The sequence below is a fragment of the Homalodisca vitripennis genome, unplaced genomic scaffold (assembly GCF_021130785.1).
Source record: "Homalodisca vitripennis isolate AUS2020 unplaced genomic scaffold, UT_GWSS_2.1 ScUCBcl_2850;HRSCAF=7972, whole genome shotgun sequence".
NCBI classification, from domain to species: Eukaryota; Metazoa; Arthropoda; class Insecta; order Hemiptera; family Cicadellidae; genus Homalodisca; species Homalodisca vitripennis.
The window spans coordinates 20,453-35,180 of NW_025778960.1; the positions used below are offsets into that span (position 1 = coordinate 20,453).

Consider the following 14,728-nt stretch of genomic DNA (forward strand, 5'->3'; position numbering starts at 1 on the left):
TTTCCAGATGAATCAGTTTTTTTTTGGCATTAGTCTCCGTTTTTTTACCCTTCTATACATTTTGTACAGTGGAGTGCATGGGTCTTGAAGTGGACTATTAAAAAGAGAACTCTTGGTTTTGGATTGTGTCCTACACACAGGAGGGGTAAACGGCGTTTCTTTCAAAGATTGCGGCAACGAGGTCACTTCTTCCAATAAAGGTGTAGTTGGAGAAGAACAAGTTTCCACAGTTGTCGGGATTGCATTTATTTTTAGCCTTGTCTTTAGAGTGCTCGTGAAACTATCATTTGTGAAGTGTTTTTCACACACTAATTTGGCTCGAAGTGCCGCTTTAGTTAGAGAACCGAGAGCTTCGTTCCCACAGCTGGCCACCCACTGCTCACAAATCTCTTGTCTGGAAACAGGGAATTTAAAAAAATGCACACCAGGAGAACGGGCTTGGTTGACTTCACAACCGGTCATGGCACAGGTTTTGCGACTGCTGGACTTTTTCTCAGTACCGATCACAGACTCCATAATTACCTAAAACAATATTCAATTATTAGTTTTTCATTTAACTTCCCAGGGCCGTTCCTAGGGTTAGTAACGCCAGGGGCCATTATAGCCTCAGCGTCCCCCTCCCCCCACTAACTTAAATACAAGAAGTAAACATATTAACGTTATCATTTCTACAATTAATTATAACAATATAAATCTTATTAAGGCACATATTTCAATTGTAATTCCATATTATAATACAAGTAAATGTATATTGCGGCTGTGTTATTATCATGCTTGTTGCTGTGTTATCAGCCCAAGGCCACGGTACCCCCTCCCACAGCCTATAACCACTGCACCAGGGGCAGCTTGCCCCCCGTCGTTCCCCTCTTTGAATGTCCCTGAACCCAATAGCATCTTCTAACTCTATATCATTTAAAGCCAACTGTAGTAAAGTTCTTTTCAGTTTTCCCCTTTAACCCTTTTAAGGCCAATGACCAATTGAGTTACACTAGTCTCAGAGGCCAGCTCCTGATATTGCTCAGGTACCTTGAAGGCCAGGCTATTTTTGTTCCTTTTTGCATAGTTTTAGTAAATAAGCTGTAACTTCCATATTGCTTAGTAAAAACTGATAATTCTTTTTTTTAATTTGTTTGTAACATTATAGGCTTTGGCAGGAAACTATAAGGTTGGTCATATAAAATAAAAAATATTTTGTACATACATGTTTGTATGTAAAATTTGTAAGCATAATTTACTTTTTTTGGTTTTAACACCTCATAAAAAATTCAAAAGATTATTTTGCACCCAAGTAACACATATTTTCTAAAACTACATATTATTTACAACAAACATGCCAATTTTAAAGTGCTTAACAATAATAGAAGTGAATTAGGCAGGAATTATTCAAAATCTGCAACTGCGGCTTATTTGTGAAAATTGTAGAAAAGCTAGTCGTCTTGTCTTCAGTTTATACACAAAACATCTTTTTTCTTCATACAACTCACAAGAATCCACACAATATAAACACAAAACACTGTTAGTAATTAAAAAGTTTTAAAATTATTATTATTAGGCATATTTACATTGTTTGGTCAATAAAAAGTTTCTATAGCATTTGTGATTTCCAACACCATCAACAAACTGAACACCGGTACCACTAGCAAGTAAATTGTTTACTAAAGCGTTTTCACTTGTAGGTGATTTGCCTCTCGTTCTTTTGCTCATATTTACACTTAATAGTTCACTGCAAATACTCAGAAATACCTATAACATTGCACATAATTACTGAATTGCATCAACAAAATATAACCACAACAACTTTAACCTATACACCACAACGCCGTTGTAGTAAGACAGACGATTTCATCGAAATGCATAGATGTATAATAATAGAAATGATGCAAGAAACGGCAGTGTTTGCGTTTACTCATGAAGCCCATCTAACCCCAAACAAGAAAATATCATGGTTAGTGGCATTTGGAAAGTTTACTGGCCAGTAAACCGGAAATAATGGACGGCCTATTGTACCTATTGTAGCCGCCGGCCATCAACGCTATTTTGACGACGGCTACAATAGGTAGCCGTCAGCCTTATAAGGGTTAAGAATAATTTTAAACCTCATGCAGTTTCAAGCCCTTATTTTTGATTGTGTTGCATTGTACAACAAAATTTGAGATTTTTTCTAAATAACCCATAAAAATATTAAAAAAACTAAAAAACTAGGAAATGTGTATTAATTATATACTCAAAATGAGAAAAATTCCATAATTCTACAGCTAAAAATAAGGGCCTTGAAGTACAAAAAGGTTTAACGTATCAATTTATTTGAAATAGATATATTCTTCGGTTATAACACAGGCATTAATTCATCACTTACAACCACACCGGAGCAAGTGAGTGTCGATAAATTCACTTCAAGGCAGCCCGGGCATACCGCAGTAATGTTTGAAATTTGCTACCCGTCTCTCACTCAACAGGTAGCAATCCGAGCAATCATTTTTATCATGTCTAATTTATAGCATTAAATAGGTCATCTCTTGTTTAAACTAGTACAATCAAGAAAAAAACAAACAAAGCAACTTACAGGAACCGAATTCAGTCCATGGGAGGAAGTCTTCTTGCTGGGGTATGTTAAAACATCCGGCTCAATAAATACATTGTCTTCTTCAGGTTGAGATGTAATAGTCATGTCTGGCTCACAATCTTCGATATTCTCAACTTTTACTTCCACCTGAAACAAACATACGTATTGGAAACGGACACTCACAGTTTTCAAGACTGTCACAGAACTCGTATTGAAGCTAGAAATATAATCTCACCATGCATAATAACTTGGCATATAATCTGATCATCTCATTGTGGAATCTTGAATATGCCATGGTGCATCACATTGGATCATCACTATCACTTGAGATTGAATATGATCATCCCAAATTTCAGGGCCATGAAGTACAAAAAGGTTTAACGTATAAATTTATTTGAAATAGATATTTTCTTCGGTTATAGCAGAGGCATTAATTCATCACTTACTACCACATCGGAGCAAGTGAGTGTCGATAAATTCACTTCAAGGCAGCCTGGGCATACCGCAGTAATGTTTGAAATTTGCTACCCGTCTCTCACTCAACAGGTAGCAATCCGAGCAATCATTTTTGTCATGCCTAATTTATAGCATTAAATAAGTCATCTATTGTTTAACTAGCACTATCAAGGAAAAAACGAACGAAGCAACTTACAGGAACCGAATTCAGTCCATGGGAGGAAGTCTTCTTGCTGGGGTATGTTAAAACTTCCGGCTCAATAAATACATCGTCTTCTTCAGGTTGAGTTGTATTAGTCATGTCTGGCTCACAATCTTCGATATTCTCAACTTTTACTTCCACCTGAAAACAAACATACGTATTGGAGAAGGACACTCACAGGTTTCAAGACTGTCACAGAACTCGTATTGAAGCTAGAAATATAATCTCACCCTGCATAATAACTTGGCATAAAATCTGATCACCTCATTGTGGAATCTTGAATATGCCATGGTGCATCACATTGTATCATCACTATCACGAGATTGAAAATGATCACCCAAAAGCCCAGTTTGATGCACAGTCACAGCTTTTTGGACCAATCATAACTAAAACTAAAGTTCTTAGTACCAAACATATAAAACATTAATTGAAATATCACTATATAGAAAAACAAGGAGTAAAATGAGTAACAGATACTCAGTAAAGTATTTCATCTTACCTTCTGAAAGATTTCCTGGCAGTAAACCGTTTCAAAAGGAATATCTACTACTTCTTCTGTTTGAGCAGTACCAACGAGTCTCCCCTGTGAACAACATGTACAGTTTAAAACACTGTGTCAACAAGTAAAGTTAGAATATACTAACCTTACAGATAACCAATATTGTATTAAACAAATGATAATCATTAATATTCAGATGAAAAACCTTCTCTACATCTATGATATAGATTTAGTATTCTTATAGAATTTAATTAACAATAACCAAGTACTCTTAAGTACCCAGCTGTAGAGAAACAACCTTGAGTTTACGCTATAAGATCAATATTAAAAACTTTCACTCCTTTATTTTTGTTGTTGAAGAATTATAATTGATATTTTATTTTGAAGATACACACCCAATAGTCTTCTGTTTTATTTCTCGTACATTGAGTATTTTTGAGTATTTAAAAAACTATAAAGAGCTAAAAAGGGTGGGATTTCTTTTTTTTAGAAAAACCAATAATTGTATAGAAAAAACTAAAAAAGTTTTGATGGGTATTAGTCATATCTAAAATGATTTTCCATCACACTAAGACTAAAAATAAGGGCGTAAAGATGTTTTGTAATATGACATTGTTATTAGTGAACTAAAATCAAGATGGCAGCCAGTTAAACCAGCTCATAATCAACCAAAATATGAAATACAATAAGGATATTTGCTTTTGACCATTTACAATCTAATAATTTTCATTAATTATATAATTGTATAAAAACTATAATTAATCAATTAATGCTTCCACCTGTGGAAATAACGGATGGAAAATGTATTATTCTTCTTCAATAACTTTGATTTAAAATAAAATTACGTAAGAAAAATATTTTGTACTGTTTTGGAAAAAATTATTTATCAATTAGTCGGTACGTGTGTTTTATTATTGATTATTTTTGCAATAATTATTCCTAAATAAAAATAACAATTGAAATAAAATTAAAAACATCTTTATTATAGAGGCAACAAAATATAAAAAAAACTACTACAACAAATTGAGACATGCCAACACTATCTCATTAGCTGAAAATTATTTTAAGTAATAACATTTTTTACAACTGGTAAAAAGAGATATAAAAACTTGTTTTCCATGCTTTTCTTGGCGGTTAATTCTTAAAGGCTTCGTCCTGTATTAGTTCTTCTATTAGTCTTCTTATTTAATGAAATTAAATGTAAGCAATTAATTGGAGGAACTATTGATTGGAGAATTTTACATAACCAGAATTTTCCCCCCTTCATGTTTATCATACCACTCACCTCTTTCTCTTCGGCTGTGCGATTACAGCTAATTCTGAAAAAATAAACATGTATTACAACAAAATGTAATTAATGCTTGTTGTTACAATTCATTTTAATTACTTCAACAAGTGATGAATTTGTTAACTTAGATTTTAATTAGTTTTTGGTAGAAAAAGATTTATTAACCCTTTTTCTTCGGCTCTTGTACAATTGGCTTTTGACACCAATATAGCTTTATTATAGTATGCGTTTATTTCTCTTAACTTGTTAATCTAGCATCAAGCTTTCTCAACGCTGTTTTAACCTTGATATTTGGAATAAGACAAAGAATATATTTATTCTCCTCTGTGAATTTACATTGTTGCATGAAAATTTTCTTACAACGCTGTGAGTAGCTGACAACATTGGTGTAGTTGGTGGTTTTTATGAATAAATTGTGAATGTTGTGTCATGTTTCTGTTGGTGATTAGTGTTAATTTTTTTATTTCTGTTTGATAATTTGAGTTCACTTGCTATAATATTACTACCTAAAAACTATGTACTACTAGTACTGTTACTAATCTACGTCTCATTTTAATAAGAATATTGTAGGCTGAGTTTGGTATAGTTTTTTACCAAAAAATATTCTTGGATCTCAGGTTAGTTAATATATTTTCAGGATAATTCTTTAGAATTACTTTTTATTCTCTTTAGAGAAATGCTTACAACTTTGAATAGATTTTAGTTTTACAAAAATTAAGCCCAACAACTGTTTTGACTGAAGTCTGCTTCTCAGACCTAAACATGTATTTCTTGATCAGGCTCAACTACGGAAATATAATCTTTTGCTGGAAATATAATCCAAAACAAAAACCAGAAAAAACTTACAAAAGTCATCAAGCACAGATTGCTCAGCATTTTGAAGCTTATTACAGGAAGAATGAGTTTACTCCAAGTTACACACCTAATCAATTGGACAGGATTTAACAATATACCAATCATTACTGAATAAAATACTCATTAAACTCAAGTTGGTTTCTATTTTGAGCTCCAATGTTGACCAGCTTTGACTTAAGATATATTTTGAGTAGTCGTCAATGAATAACTAATGCTTGAAAATAAAATTTTCAAACTAATTTAATTAATACTCTATACATTTTTTTATATTGGAAATAATTTTACAAACTAGTAGAGATGTTGAGTATTCTTGGTTTCTTTATAATCAGTCACTAGCAGTGGAGAAAGCTGATGATCGAATTGGCCAGTCAACTATGTAGAAAAGTGAAACTTTTTGGAAAATATGTTGTAGGTTTTTTTATATTTGGAGAGAACTTGATGCAAATTTATTAACATGCTGATAATAATTGTGTTTGAATTTTATTAAAATTATTTTATAAGAAAACAAGTAGAGATTAAAATAATAAGAATAAATGTTATCATGATAATTTATTTTGTGCTTGGATAAAATCCAAGCACAAAATAAATTATCATGATAACATTTATTCTTATTATTTTAATCTCTACTTGTTTCTTATAGAAAATATAAGTAGAACATTTTTGAAAGAAAGACAAAAATTATTTTTTTTTACTTGCCAATAAATAACAAAGTTATGACTTTTAATGATTTTAACAGAATTGCTTTAACTGAAATCAGTTTTCTCTAGTACCTATGAAAAATCTTTGTCACATCTGACCAAAAGATTGTCTCGCAATAGACAATAGACAATAGACAATGTACTTTATTTGCAACAATCATAGAGAATGGCATTAACGTCAAAAAATATAACATCACATTATAAGAACAAATATTAGTTGTGTCAATATTATTTACATGTTTATGTCAAAAGTTTCTCCAAGATAAAAATTCATGTATGGAATAGAATGGGTGTTTCAACAGCCAGGTCTTTAATGTTTTTCTTTATGTTTTCTTGGGACTTGATGTCAGCAGGCAGGCAGTTGAACAACTTCGCTCCCCATAATAGGAAATAGGATGGCTTTTCTTCAAATTGAGCAGAATGGTGTTGGGGAAGAGCGAAGTCTGCAGCATAGCGAGTGTTGTGTTGGTGTACATCACGGCCACGGTGAAGTTATTCTCATGGGCATAAGTTATTACACTGAGTATATAGAGTGATACTACAGTTAGAATTGAGTGATCAACAAAAGCAGCTCTACAACTGTCTCTAGACTGCAACCCAGCTAGTGTTTTCGTATGCACTTCTTTTGTAAGATTAGGGTTCTTTGTATATTTGACGAACTAGATATACCCCAAACTAAAATACCATAGGTACCGAAGATGTGTTTCAAAAAGTGCATAATAAGCAGTTTTTTGCCGTCTGCACATCACTAATTGTCTTTATTCTTCGGATTACATAAAGTCCAGAACTTAGCTTCCTGCAGAGACTGTCAACATGAGAGGTCCAATTAAGACTTGTGTCAATTATAACACCTAGATACTTGGCTGCTTCTACTCTATCTATGTTAGGTAGAGTTCCCGCTTCAAGCTTTCGTCTTCCCATTATTAAATGTTGCGATTTTTGTTTTCATTTAGTACCAGGCTGTTCTGATGGCAGTACTGAGTGGCTACATTCAGTGCTATGTACGTTGACACTTCAAGTGGCTCTGTTTCCTTGTTACTTAATAAAAGCACAGTATCATCCGTGTACATAATAGTGGTAGCAAATTCTTGCAGATACTTAGGCAGGTCATTTGTAAAAAGTACAAATAAAACAGGCCCCAATACAGAGCCTTGAGGTACGCCTCTCGAGTTTGTTAGCAGGCTAGATCTCACCGAACGAGTCATACCATTGTCCGAATGAACCAGCTGAACCAGTTTGTTGTCTATCAGTCAAATAGCTGTCAAACCAACTCGCTGAAATTCCAGAAATTCCAAGAGCTTTCAGTTTTGTTAGGATTGTTTATGATCAAGGCTGTCAAATGCTTTACTAAAGTCTAATAAAACAGATGCACAGGTATTGCCATTTTCAAGTTGATCAATAATGTGTTCTATTAGACTAACTATAGCGGTTGATGTAGAAACGTCCTTTGATAAAACCATGTTGCTGACTAGTTAGTAAATTATTTTCCAGGAGGTGAGGTAACAAGACGAGTCAGGGCCACCTTTTCAAAAACTTTAGATATTGTTGATATCAGCGATATTGGTCTATAATTACTAGCATCAGAGGTGCTACCCTGCTTGAAAAGGGGAATAACCCTCGCCAATTTAAGCCTTGTTGGAAACCTCCCTTCTGCGAATGATCGGTTTTATCAGTAGAGTTATTGGGTCCGTCAGTTCCATTACACAAAATTTCAGCAGCTTCGAAGATACCAAGTCAATTCCATAAGAACATTTTTGTTTTTAAAGAAGATATGATCTTTATTACTTCGTCTGAAGTGGTAGGAAAGAGTGTTAAGGGTGGAAAATTATTCTGAGCAGGTACAAGTAGGGGTGGTTTTTGGATTAGCCTCTAGAGCCTTGTCTGCCGCTGTAACAAACCTAGAATTTAGGTAATACAGCGATCTGGGTAGAGTCAGTAATTTTCCCTAATACCGGATCCATTAATTCCTTCGGACTATGTGATATTTTTGTTTTTCCTTTCATTATTTACTACTGCCAGAAGGCCTTTGACTTATTTTCTGCATGAAGAATTTTGTCTGTTACTTCTTTAACGCCTTTAACTCTTTAAGTCTTAAATCATAGGCTTTCTTTTTAGAGGCAGTGTCTTGCTTATGAATGAATTGACCAGTAGTGTTGTATACAATCTGTGCTTGTAAAAAAACTTTACGTAGTCTTTCAGCCTCAGCATCTGTTATTTTATTTCTCCTTTTTCCTTTTACTCTAGATTTTTTTAGTGGGCAAGCAGAATTTATTATCATTCCCAAGGTGTTACTAAACAAATTGTAGGCTGTGTCTGCATCTATAGCAGTAATCAGATCTTCCCATGACTCTTGTTGTAGTTTTATTTTAATATCCCTCCATGTTCCTTTCAGAAAATTGTCGTTTTTCAGTCATCTGGGCTGTTGGTTTTACTTGCTGGTGGTGTAGCATACAGAGCTGTGCCGTATGGTCAGAGATCCCCTCATCCAAAACTTCCCACTGTTATTGTTTCATCTTCTACATTAGTACACACACAATCTATTGATGATTGTGAAAAAGGTGTTATGCGAGTGGATGGAAGATAAATTCTGAACATACCACAGCTTCTCATTATATCCTCCAACAGCATGTTGTCTCTGTTAACGTTTAGGCAGTCTATGTTGATGTCCCCCATAACAATTATCGGACACCTCCATATCGGTACCACTTGTATGCATTGGGATATAATCTCAAGGGATTCCTCTAGGTTGCCTTGGTTTCTATAAATACCTGCAATGTACAGACACCGATCCTGAAGTTTTATTCTTATAAGGGCCATTTCACATAGTCATAAATACATTTAATATCTTTCATATAGTCCTTTCATTATCTCATGGCCAATGATATTAGCAGGTACAAAATAAGGAACAATTTTAACTCATAATCTAAAATTAAAAGTGATGGAGTGATATATATGTAACTAATATACACTACAACAAACACAATATACACTGCACTTAATACTCTGATTACAGTAACAAATCAATAATTATAGTAGGATAATTGTCTTCTGTTAACAATCCATAAATTTGGATCTATATGTTATGGTGAAATGTTTCAAGGATTTATAACTTCATCATTAGAGAAGGATGGCTTCTTTAATGTTTATAAATTATAAATCAATAAAATCACAGTTAAAAATACACAACACAATACATACATAAAACAATCATCACAAAATAAAAAAGCATACAATTAAAAATGTGTGCAAAGTGTATATGACCATAAAAAATAAATCAAAACTTCTGGATTTCTGATGGAAGGAAGTATTCTATTTAAAATCAAGTGATTAGAAAAAATAATTAATTATAAAACAAGAACTACGAATTATAAAATCAAATCCATAATAATTGTAAACTGTAGGATCTGCCAATTCTTCATTTAATGTTTATTTTTAGACTTATATAACAAATAGGAACACATAAAATAAATACCCTTCTGCAGGCTGAAGCAACAATGATTTATTGGAACTCTCTTCGTCCTCCATAGATAGGTCCTCTTGCTTCACCTCCACCAGCTCACTTTTTATGCTACAACATCCCACATTATTAGCAAATAATGCACCCATTCTAATAATACCGATAATATAGTACTGCATAATGATTCAATATATTAACAGTTTTAAATGTCAATCCAACATTTTCTGTCAAACGTCTTACATGAATATTTTACATACTCTATATACGAGCTCAATATAAAAAAAAAACACACAATTCGGAAGCGCTGGCAGTTACATGTACTGGTTATAAAAAAAGATTTACAGCATTAGGAGACTGTTCCTAGTGGTAATCCATTGTTTCATTGTACTGTTAGTTTTTATTTCTTAAAATATAGTGATTAAACACATGGTTGTGCTGTCATAAAACAATGTTTACAGAACAGTTTACATTTCAATTAATATTTCACAACTTTAGAGACCAAGATGGGATTTTTTGTTATTTTAAAAGACCATTAGGGCATAGCGCGGAGAGATATTTGAAATAAGAATAGTTCTATAATCATCCAGGGAACCATAAGAATGATATAAAATTTCAGTTCAATGAGTTGAATATTTTACGTGTGAAAGCAAAACAAACAAATAAAGGCACTTTCACATTTATAATATTAATAGCTTTTTTCCCGCGGCGGCTTCGCCCGCGTAGTACCTACCTATATGAAAATTGCTCCGGGGTCTCCGACCCCCGCTGATCCGCTATGTACATGGAGTGTTGTTGTCGTCGGTACTCTGCCTGATGTGGTGTTTCGGCGGCTCTCAAGCTGGCCTGTCGCTGTGCTTGTTCCTCACGACGTGCCTACAATTAAATTGAATCTTAAAAATAATTTTTAAAATAAATAAAAAAATATGATCCTTTATTCCTAGTACAATTGTATAGGCATTGGACAGTAGCGATTAATGAACAAAACTGTTATGAAAATCCAAAATTCATTTTTACTGATTTGGAAATTAGGTTCACTCACTACTTTGGAGAGGCATACAATTAGCAGTGGGATACTATATGCTGAAGAAAAAGAAAAAGATAATAACTCACATTCAGGAAAATGTTTTCTACAAAAACTCATACCTGAGTCGCTCTTCGAGATGCCATGTAATGGGCATGTTGCAGCCGCAGATAAGATGCCTGCTCTGGTGTCCTGGCATGTCTCACAGCTTCTTGTCGGATCACCTGTTCATTTCTCCTTCGCTCAGTTTCATCAGAGGTTTCCTGACTTCGAGCTTTTTTTTTAGAAAGCGATTGTCTTGAGCTTTGCGACAAATCTGATTTTCTTTTCTTGGGCATATTTAAAGTAGAACTTGTGTACCTATTAATAATATTCATAACTCACATTCATAATTCACAGTATAAATGTATAAAAACAAAAATTTAGTTTTTTGTTCATATTTTGGTGTATAAGCTCTGCTTTCATACTGGCAGAGATTAACTCAATAAAGAAATCACTAAAAAAATTAAATTATCATTTACACAGATATTTTCCTTGAATCAAGTTTTTTTCTACTTTTTGGGTCCAAAGGAAAAGTCTGAGCGGGAAAGTAATTCCAGCAAGTTCTTCTTACAAAGATGCACACTTTTTACTGCGTTTTTAGATAATAATTATAAAAATATGCTTACAGAAAGGCGTGAAAACATCCATTCGGACCACAAATAATGATAATACCGAGGAGTGATACTCGACTCGACGTATTTTCAGATTTTTTCACTTCTTTAACTCAACTTCAAAAGTTTTGTGACAAAACAAACGCAAAGTTTTGGCATAAGTCGCTCGCCATTATCTTTTTATTTTCACTAGTAAGTTGGTAACACCGTTCGAAAAAAAATATTCAATAGTTTTATTGAAGAAAAAGGTTATGCAACATTCCAAAATAATCGTTATTGAAGTTTTGCGTTACACTTGTTTTTAAGACTGTAGCCAGGGAAAGAATGAATCGTTAAGGTATGTTAGTATTCATTTCTCTGTTTTTTTTTCCGTAAGCCATTGTTAAAATGTAATATCATAATGTCAAGGAAGCCCACCAGTTTAAAGTAACTTATGTGAAAACATTTATAACTTTGTTCATTAAGGTTATTTTTATAACAGTATTTATTGCATTAGATGATTTTAATTCATCACTGGCGCAATCTGGAGTAAAATTTATATATTAATGTTTTATTTACTATCTGCATTACACTACCGATCAAGAACTGTTTACTTATTATTGATAAAATCTAAATGTAAAACAGATGTCTCAGAAAGTTTGTCGAATTATAGCTGTCAACAGCTGTTTAATGCCAGTTTAATTTTAATTATGAAACGTTATTACGTTTCGTTCTTATTATAACAGTCGAATGTAAACAAACTAATTTTCAATTTGAATTCGACTTTATTTGGTGAAATGAATGTGTTATGGGTGGTAAAAAGCACTCTAAATGTTAATTCAGCCAAAAGCTATACCTGTTCCAAAATTTCAGCACAATCCGTATAGCAGTTTTCAGCGTGATTCGAGGACAAACATTCAAACTTTCGCATTTATAATATTAGTGGGATTAGGATGACAACTTGAACTAAAAAAATATAAATAATTAAAAATTTAAGAACATATGATTAATATGAGAAATAACCATTCATTAACAGATAATAGAATAGAATAGAATAGAATAGAATAGAATATTCTTTATTGCACATATTCTTGGAGAACAGGGCAAAAGTCATGTTTATGTTACAATTGGTGTATGAGTTAGTGTTTGTCAAAAATTGTGTGTTCTAACATTGAACAAATTCTTGATTGTGTAAATTGGTCGCTCCAGTAGCCAGTTTCTCAAGGATTTATTTACTTATATGATTTTGAAGTAAATAAATATAATTTAGACACAAAGTGTTAATACATAATGAATAAAACTTATCTTTTGTTCAAACCATAAGATACTTTAGATTTTAATACTACCTGATATGCCTGTTATACATTTTCTAAATAATGTTGTTTGTATTTTCAGGTACTTTGTAAATAAATACCTTTCAGTGAATAACATTCTTCAAAATTTAGTTGATCCCTAAAGTGCGTTTTGTGATTTATTTTGCAATTTCCTTGTTGCCATCACGGTTACCCAAAAGACTAATGTAAAAATGCTCACAAGTGCTCAAACCAAATCCCTTGGAGTGACATGCACTATCGTTGAACTCAATGTTGCCTATATGGAAATGACACGCAAAATTTCAAGTCTATAGGTCAGCTTGTTCCCAAGATATCATGCAGAGAGACAGAAATTAAATTCTTCCGCCCATTAAATAATAGGCTTCGCTAACGCTAAGCCTTTAAAGTTCATTCCAAATTTAGCCATGGAACTTTCATTTGCCAATAAACTCGTTTCAAATAATAAAAATAGTCTAAATCTAGACAGTCGCTTTATAAGTTAACTTGATTAGTCGTTTACCTTTGAACGGGCATTGTTAGTCGAGTGCTAAACTCTGTTCCATCAGTCTCTTGGTTGTGGCTCTTGACTGTATCGAAGCAAGGAATACCAGAACTAGTGGTCAGTTTCTCTTCAGTAGCTCCATCAAGACATTTCTTCCAACTGTAATCATACATATTAATTAGATTCTGATTCTGTTTAGCATCTCACGGGTAGAATTAAGCAACATCCACTCGTCATTCGGTTATTTTTATCGAATGTTTCGATCAAATGTAGAATTTGGTATTACAGTTTAGTTAACTTAATGATTTCACAAGTTAACACATACCAACTTATTAATATGCTCGCCACGACATGTACTCCATCGGGTACACGTAATCTTCCACAATTGCCGTTGTGTACCCAATTGGGTACACACCGGGCTTTTGTATAATGCATTGTGCACGTGATGTAGCACACGTTGCTATGCATTTCATTATTGAATATATATTGCTTGTTTGTCTTGGTGGTTTGTTCAATTTTATCCCGCACTTAAATAAGTACCTCAGACTACCATGTACCCCGTCGGTCGCACACGATTGCTTCAATTTTTAGGGTACAAAAATGGTTTTTAAGTATTCTTTGGGATACATGGAAAAAATAGAATAAAATAATTGTTTTTGTGCAAAATTGTGAAGCCTACATTCCTTTCTTGTTATACTTTGATGTTTGACTTTAAAAAATAAACCAATGACGGTTTTTTGCCTTTATTGTTGAAAAATTTGACGGCAAATAAAACAGTCCAGAAAAACGCTGATCAAATGTTGTGAATGTATTAATTATAGTAATGTCTAATGTGTAAACAATAAACAAGAAGGCGTAACTAATTTTTTGATAAATTGTTAAGGGCAATGAATATGAGGAAATTGTGTGAGATAAACAATTACTGACAGTCCCATCTTTGTGGTTTTTTTGTACTGCAGGGAAGTGCGCCTGTCTGGGGAGAATTTTTTTCTCAATTTCACAAAGTGGTTACTCACTGCTATCTGGGTAAGCTATAATACTGTAGCGGTTTCTCTGAAAACAAAATTTTGTTATTTTTTTAAAGCTATTGTCAAATTTATTTTATGTAATGTATTATTTTTGTTGTTAATGTATTATAATTATTGATGTGTAGGTTTTTTATGAAGAATTATAACGTGAACCTACACTGAGCACAGCAAAAACTGACGTCAAAGCTGGACAACTGCACGGATGTTCAGGAGC

At 33.1% G+C, this 14,728-nt stretch overlaps 1 protein-coding gene across 2 annotated transcripts; it reads right to left on the reverse strand.

The window, feature by feature from the left end:
* Positions 1 to 12: 12 nt before the first annotated feature.
* LOC124372288 lies at positions 13 to 13,674 on the reverse strand. Of its 2 annotated transcripts, XM_046830668.1 has the most exons (9): positions 13,505 to 13,674; positions 11,162 to 11,399; positions 10,749 to 10,891; positions 10,034 to 10,129; positions 5,006 to 5,039; positions 3,721 to 3,804; positions 3,216 to 3,362; positions 2,564 to 2,710; positions 13 to 522 (listed from the first exon to the last, which is right to left on the reverse strand). In XM_046830668.1, exons 1-9 carry the CDS (start codon positions 13,657 to 13,659, stop codon positions 13 to 15), a joined length of 1,554 nt encoding a protein of 517 aa, XP_046686624.1. In that variant the 5' UTR covers positions 13,660 to 13,674. The 2 variants fall into 2 exon arrangements, with proteins under 2 accessions (XP_046686624.1, XP_046686625.1); XM_046830669.1 differs by lacking the exon at positions 2,564 to 2,710.
* Between the last annotated feature and the right edge of the window lie 1,054 nt (positions 13,675 to 14,728).

Excerpts from the sequence above, each read along its gene's own strand:
- LOC124372288 (XM_046830668.1), bottom strand. The coding sequence starts at position 13,659 with ATGTATGATTACAGTTGGAAGAAATGTCTTGATGGAGCTACTGAAGAG. Across the intron at positions 10,130-10,748 it reads CCGGAGCAATTTTCATATAG|CATAAAAAGTGAGCTGGTGG; the intron begins GTAGGTACTACG and ends GGGATGTTGTAG. Across the intron at positions 2,711-3,215 it reads ATGGACTGAATTCGGTTCCT|GTGGAAGTAAAAGTTGAGAA; the intron begins GTAAGTTGCTTC and ends TGTTTGTTTCAG.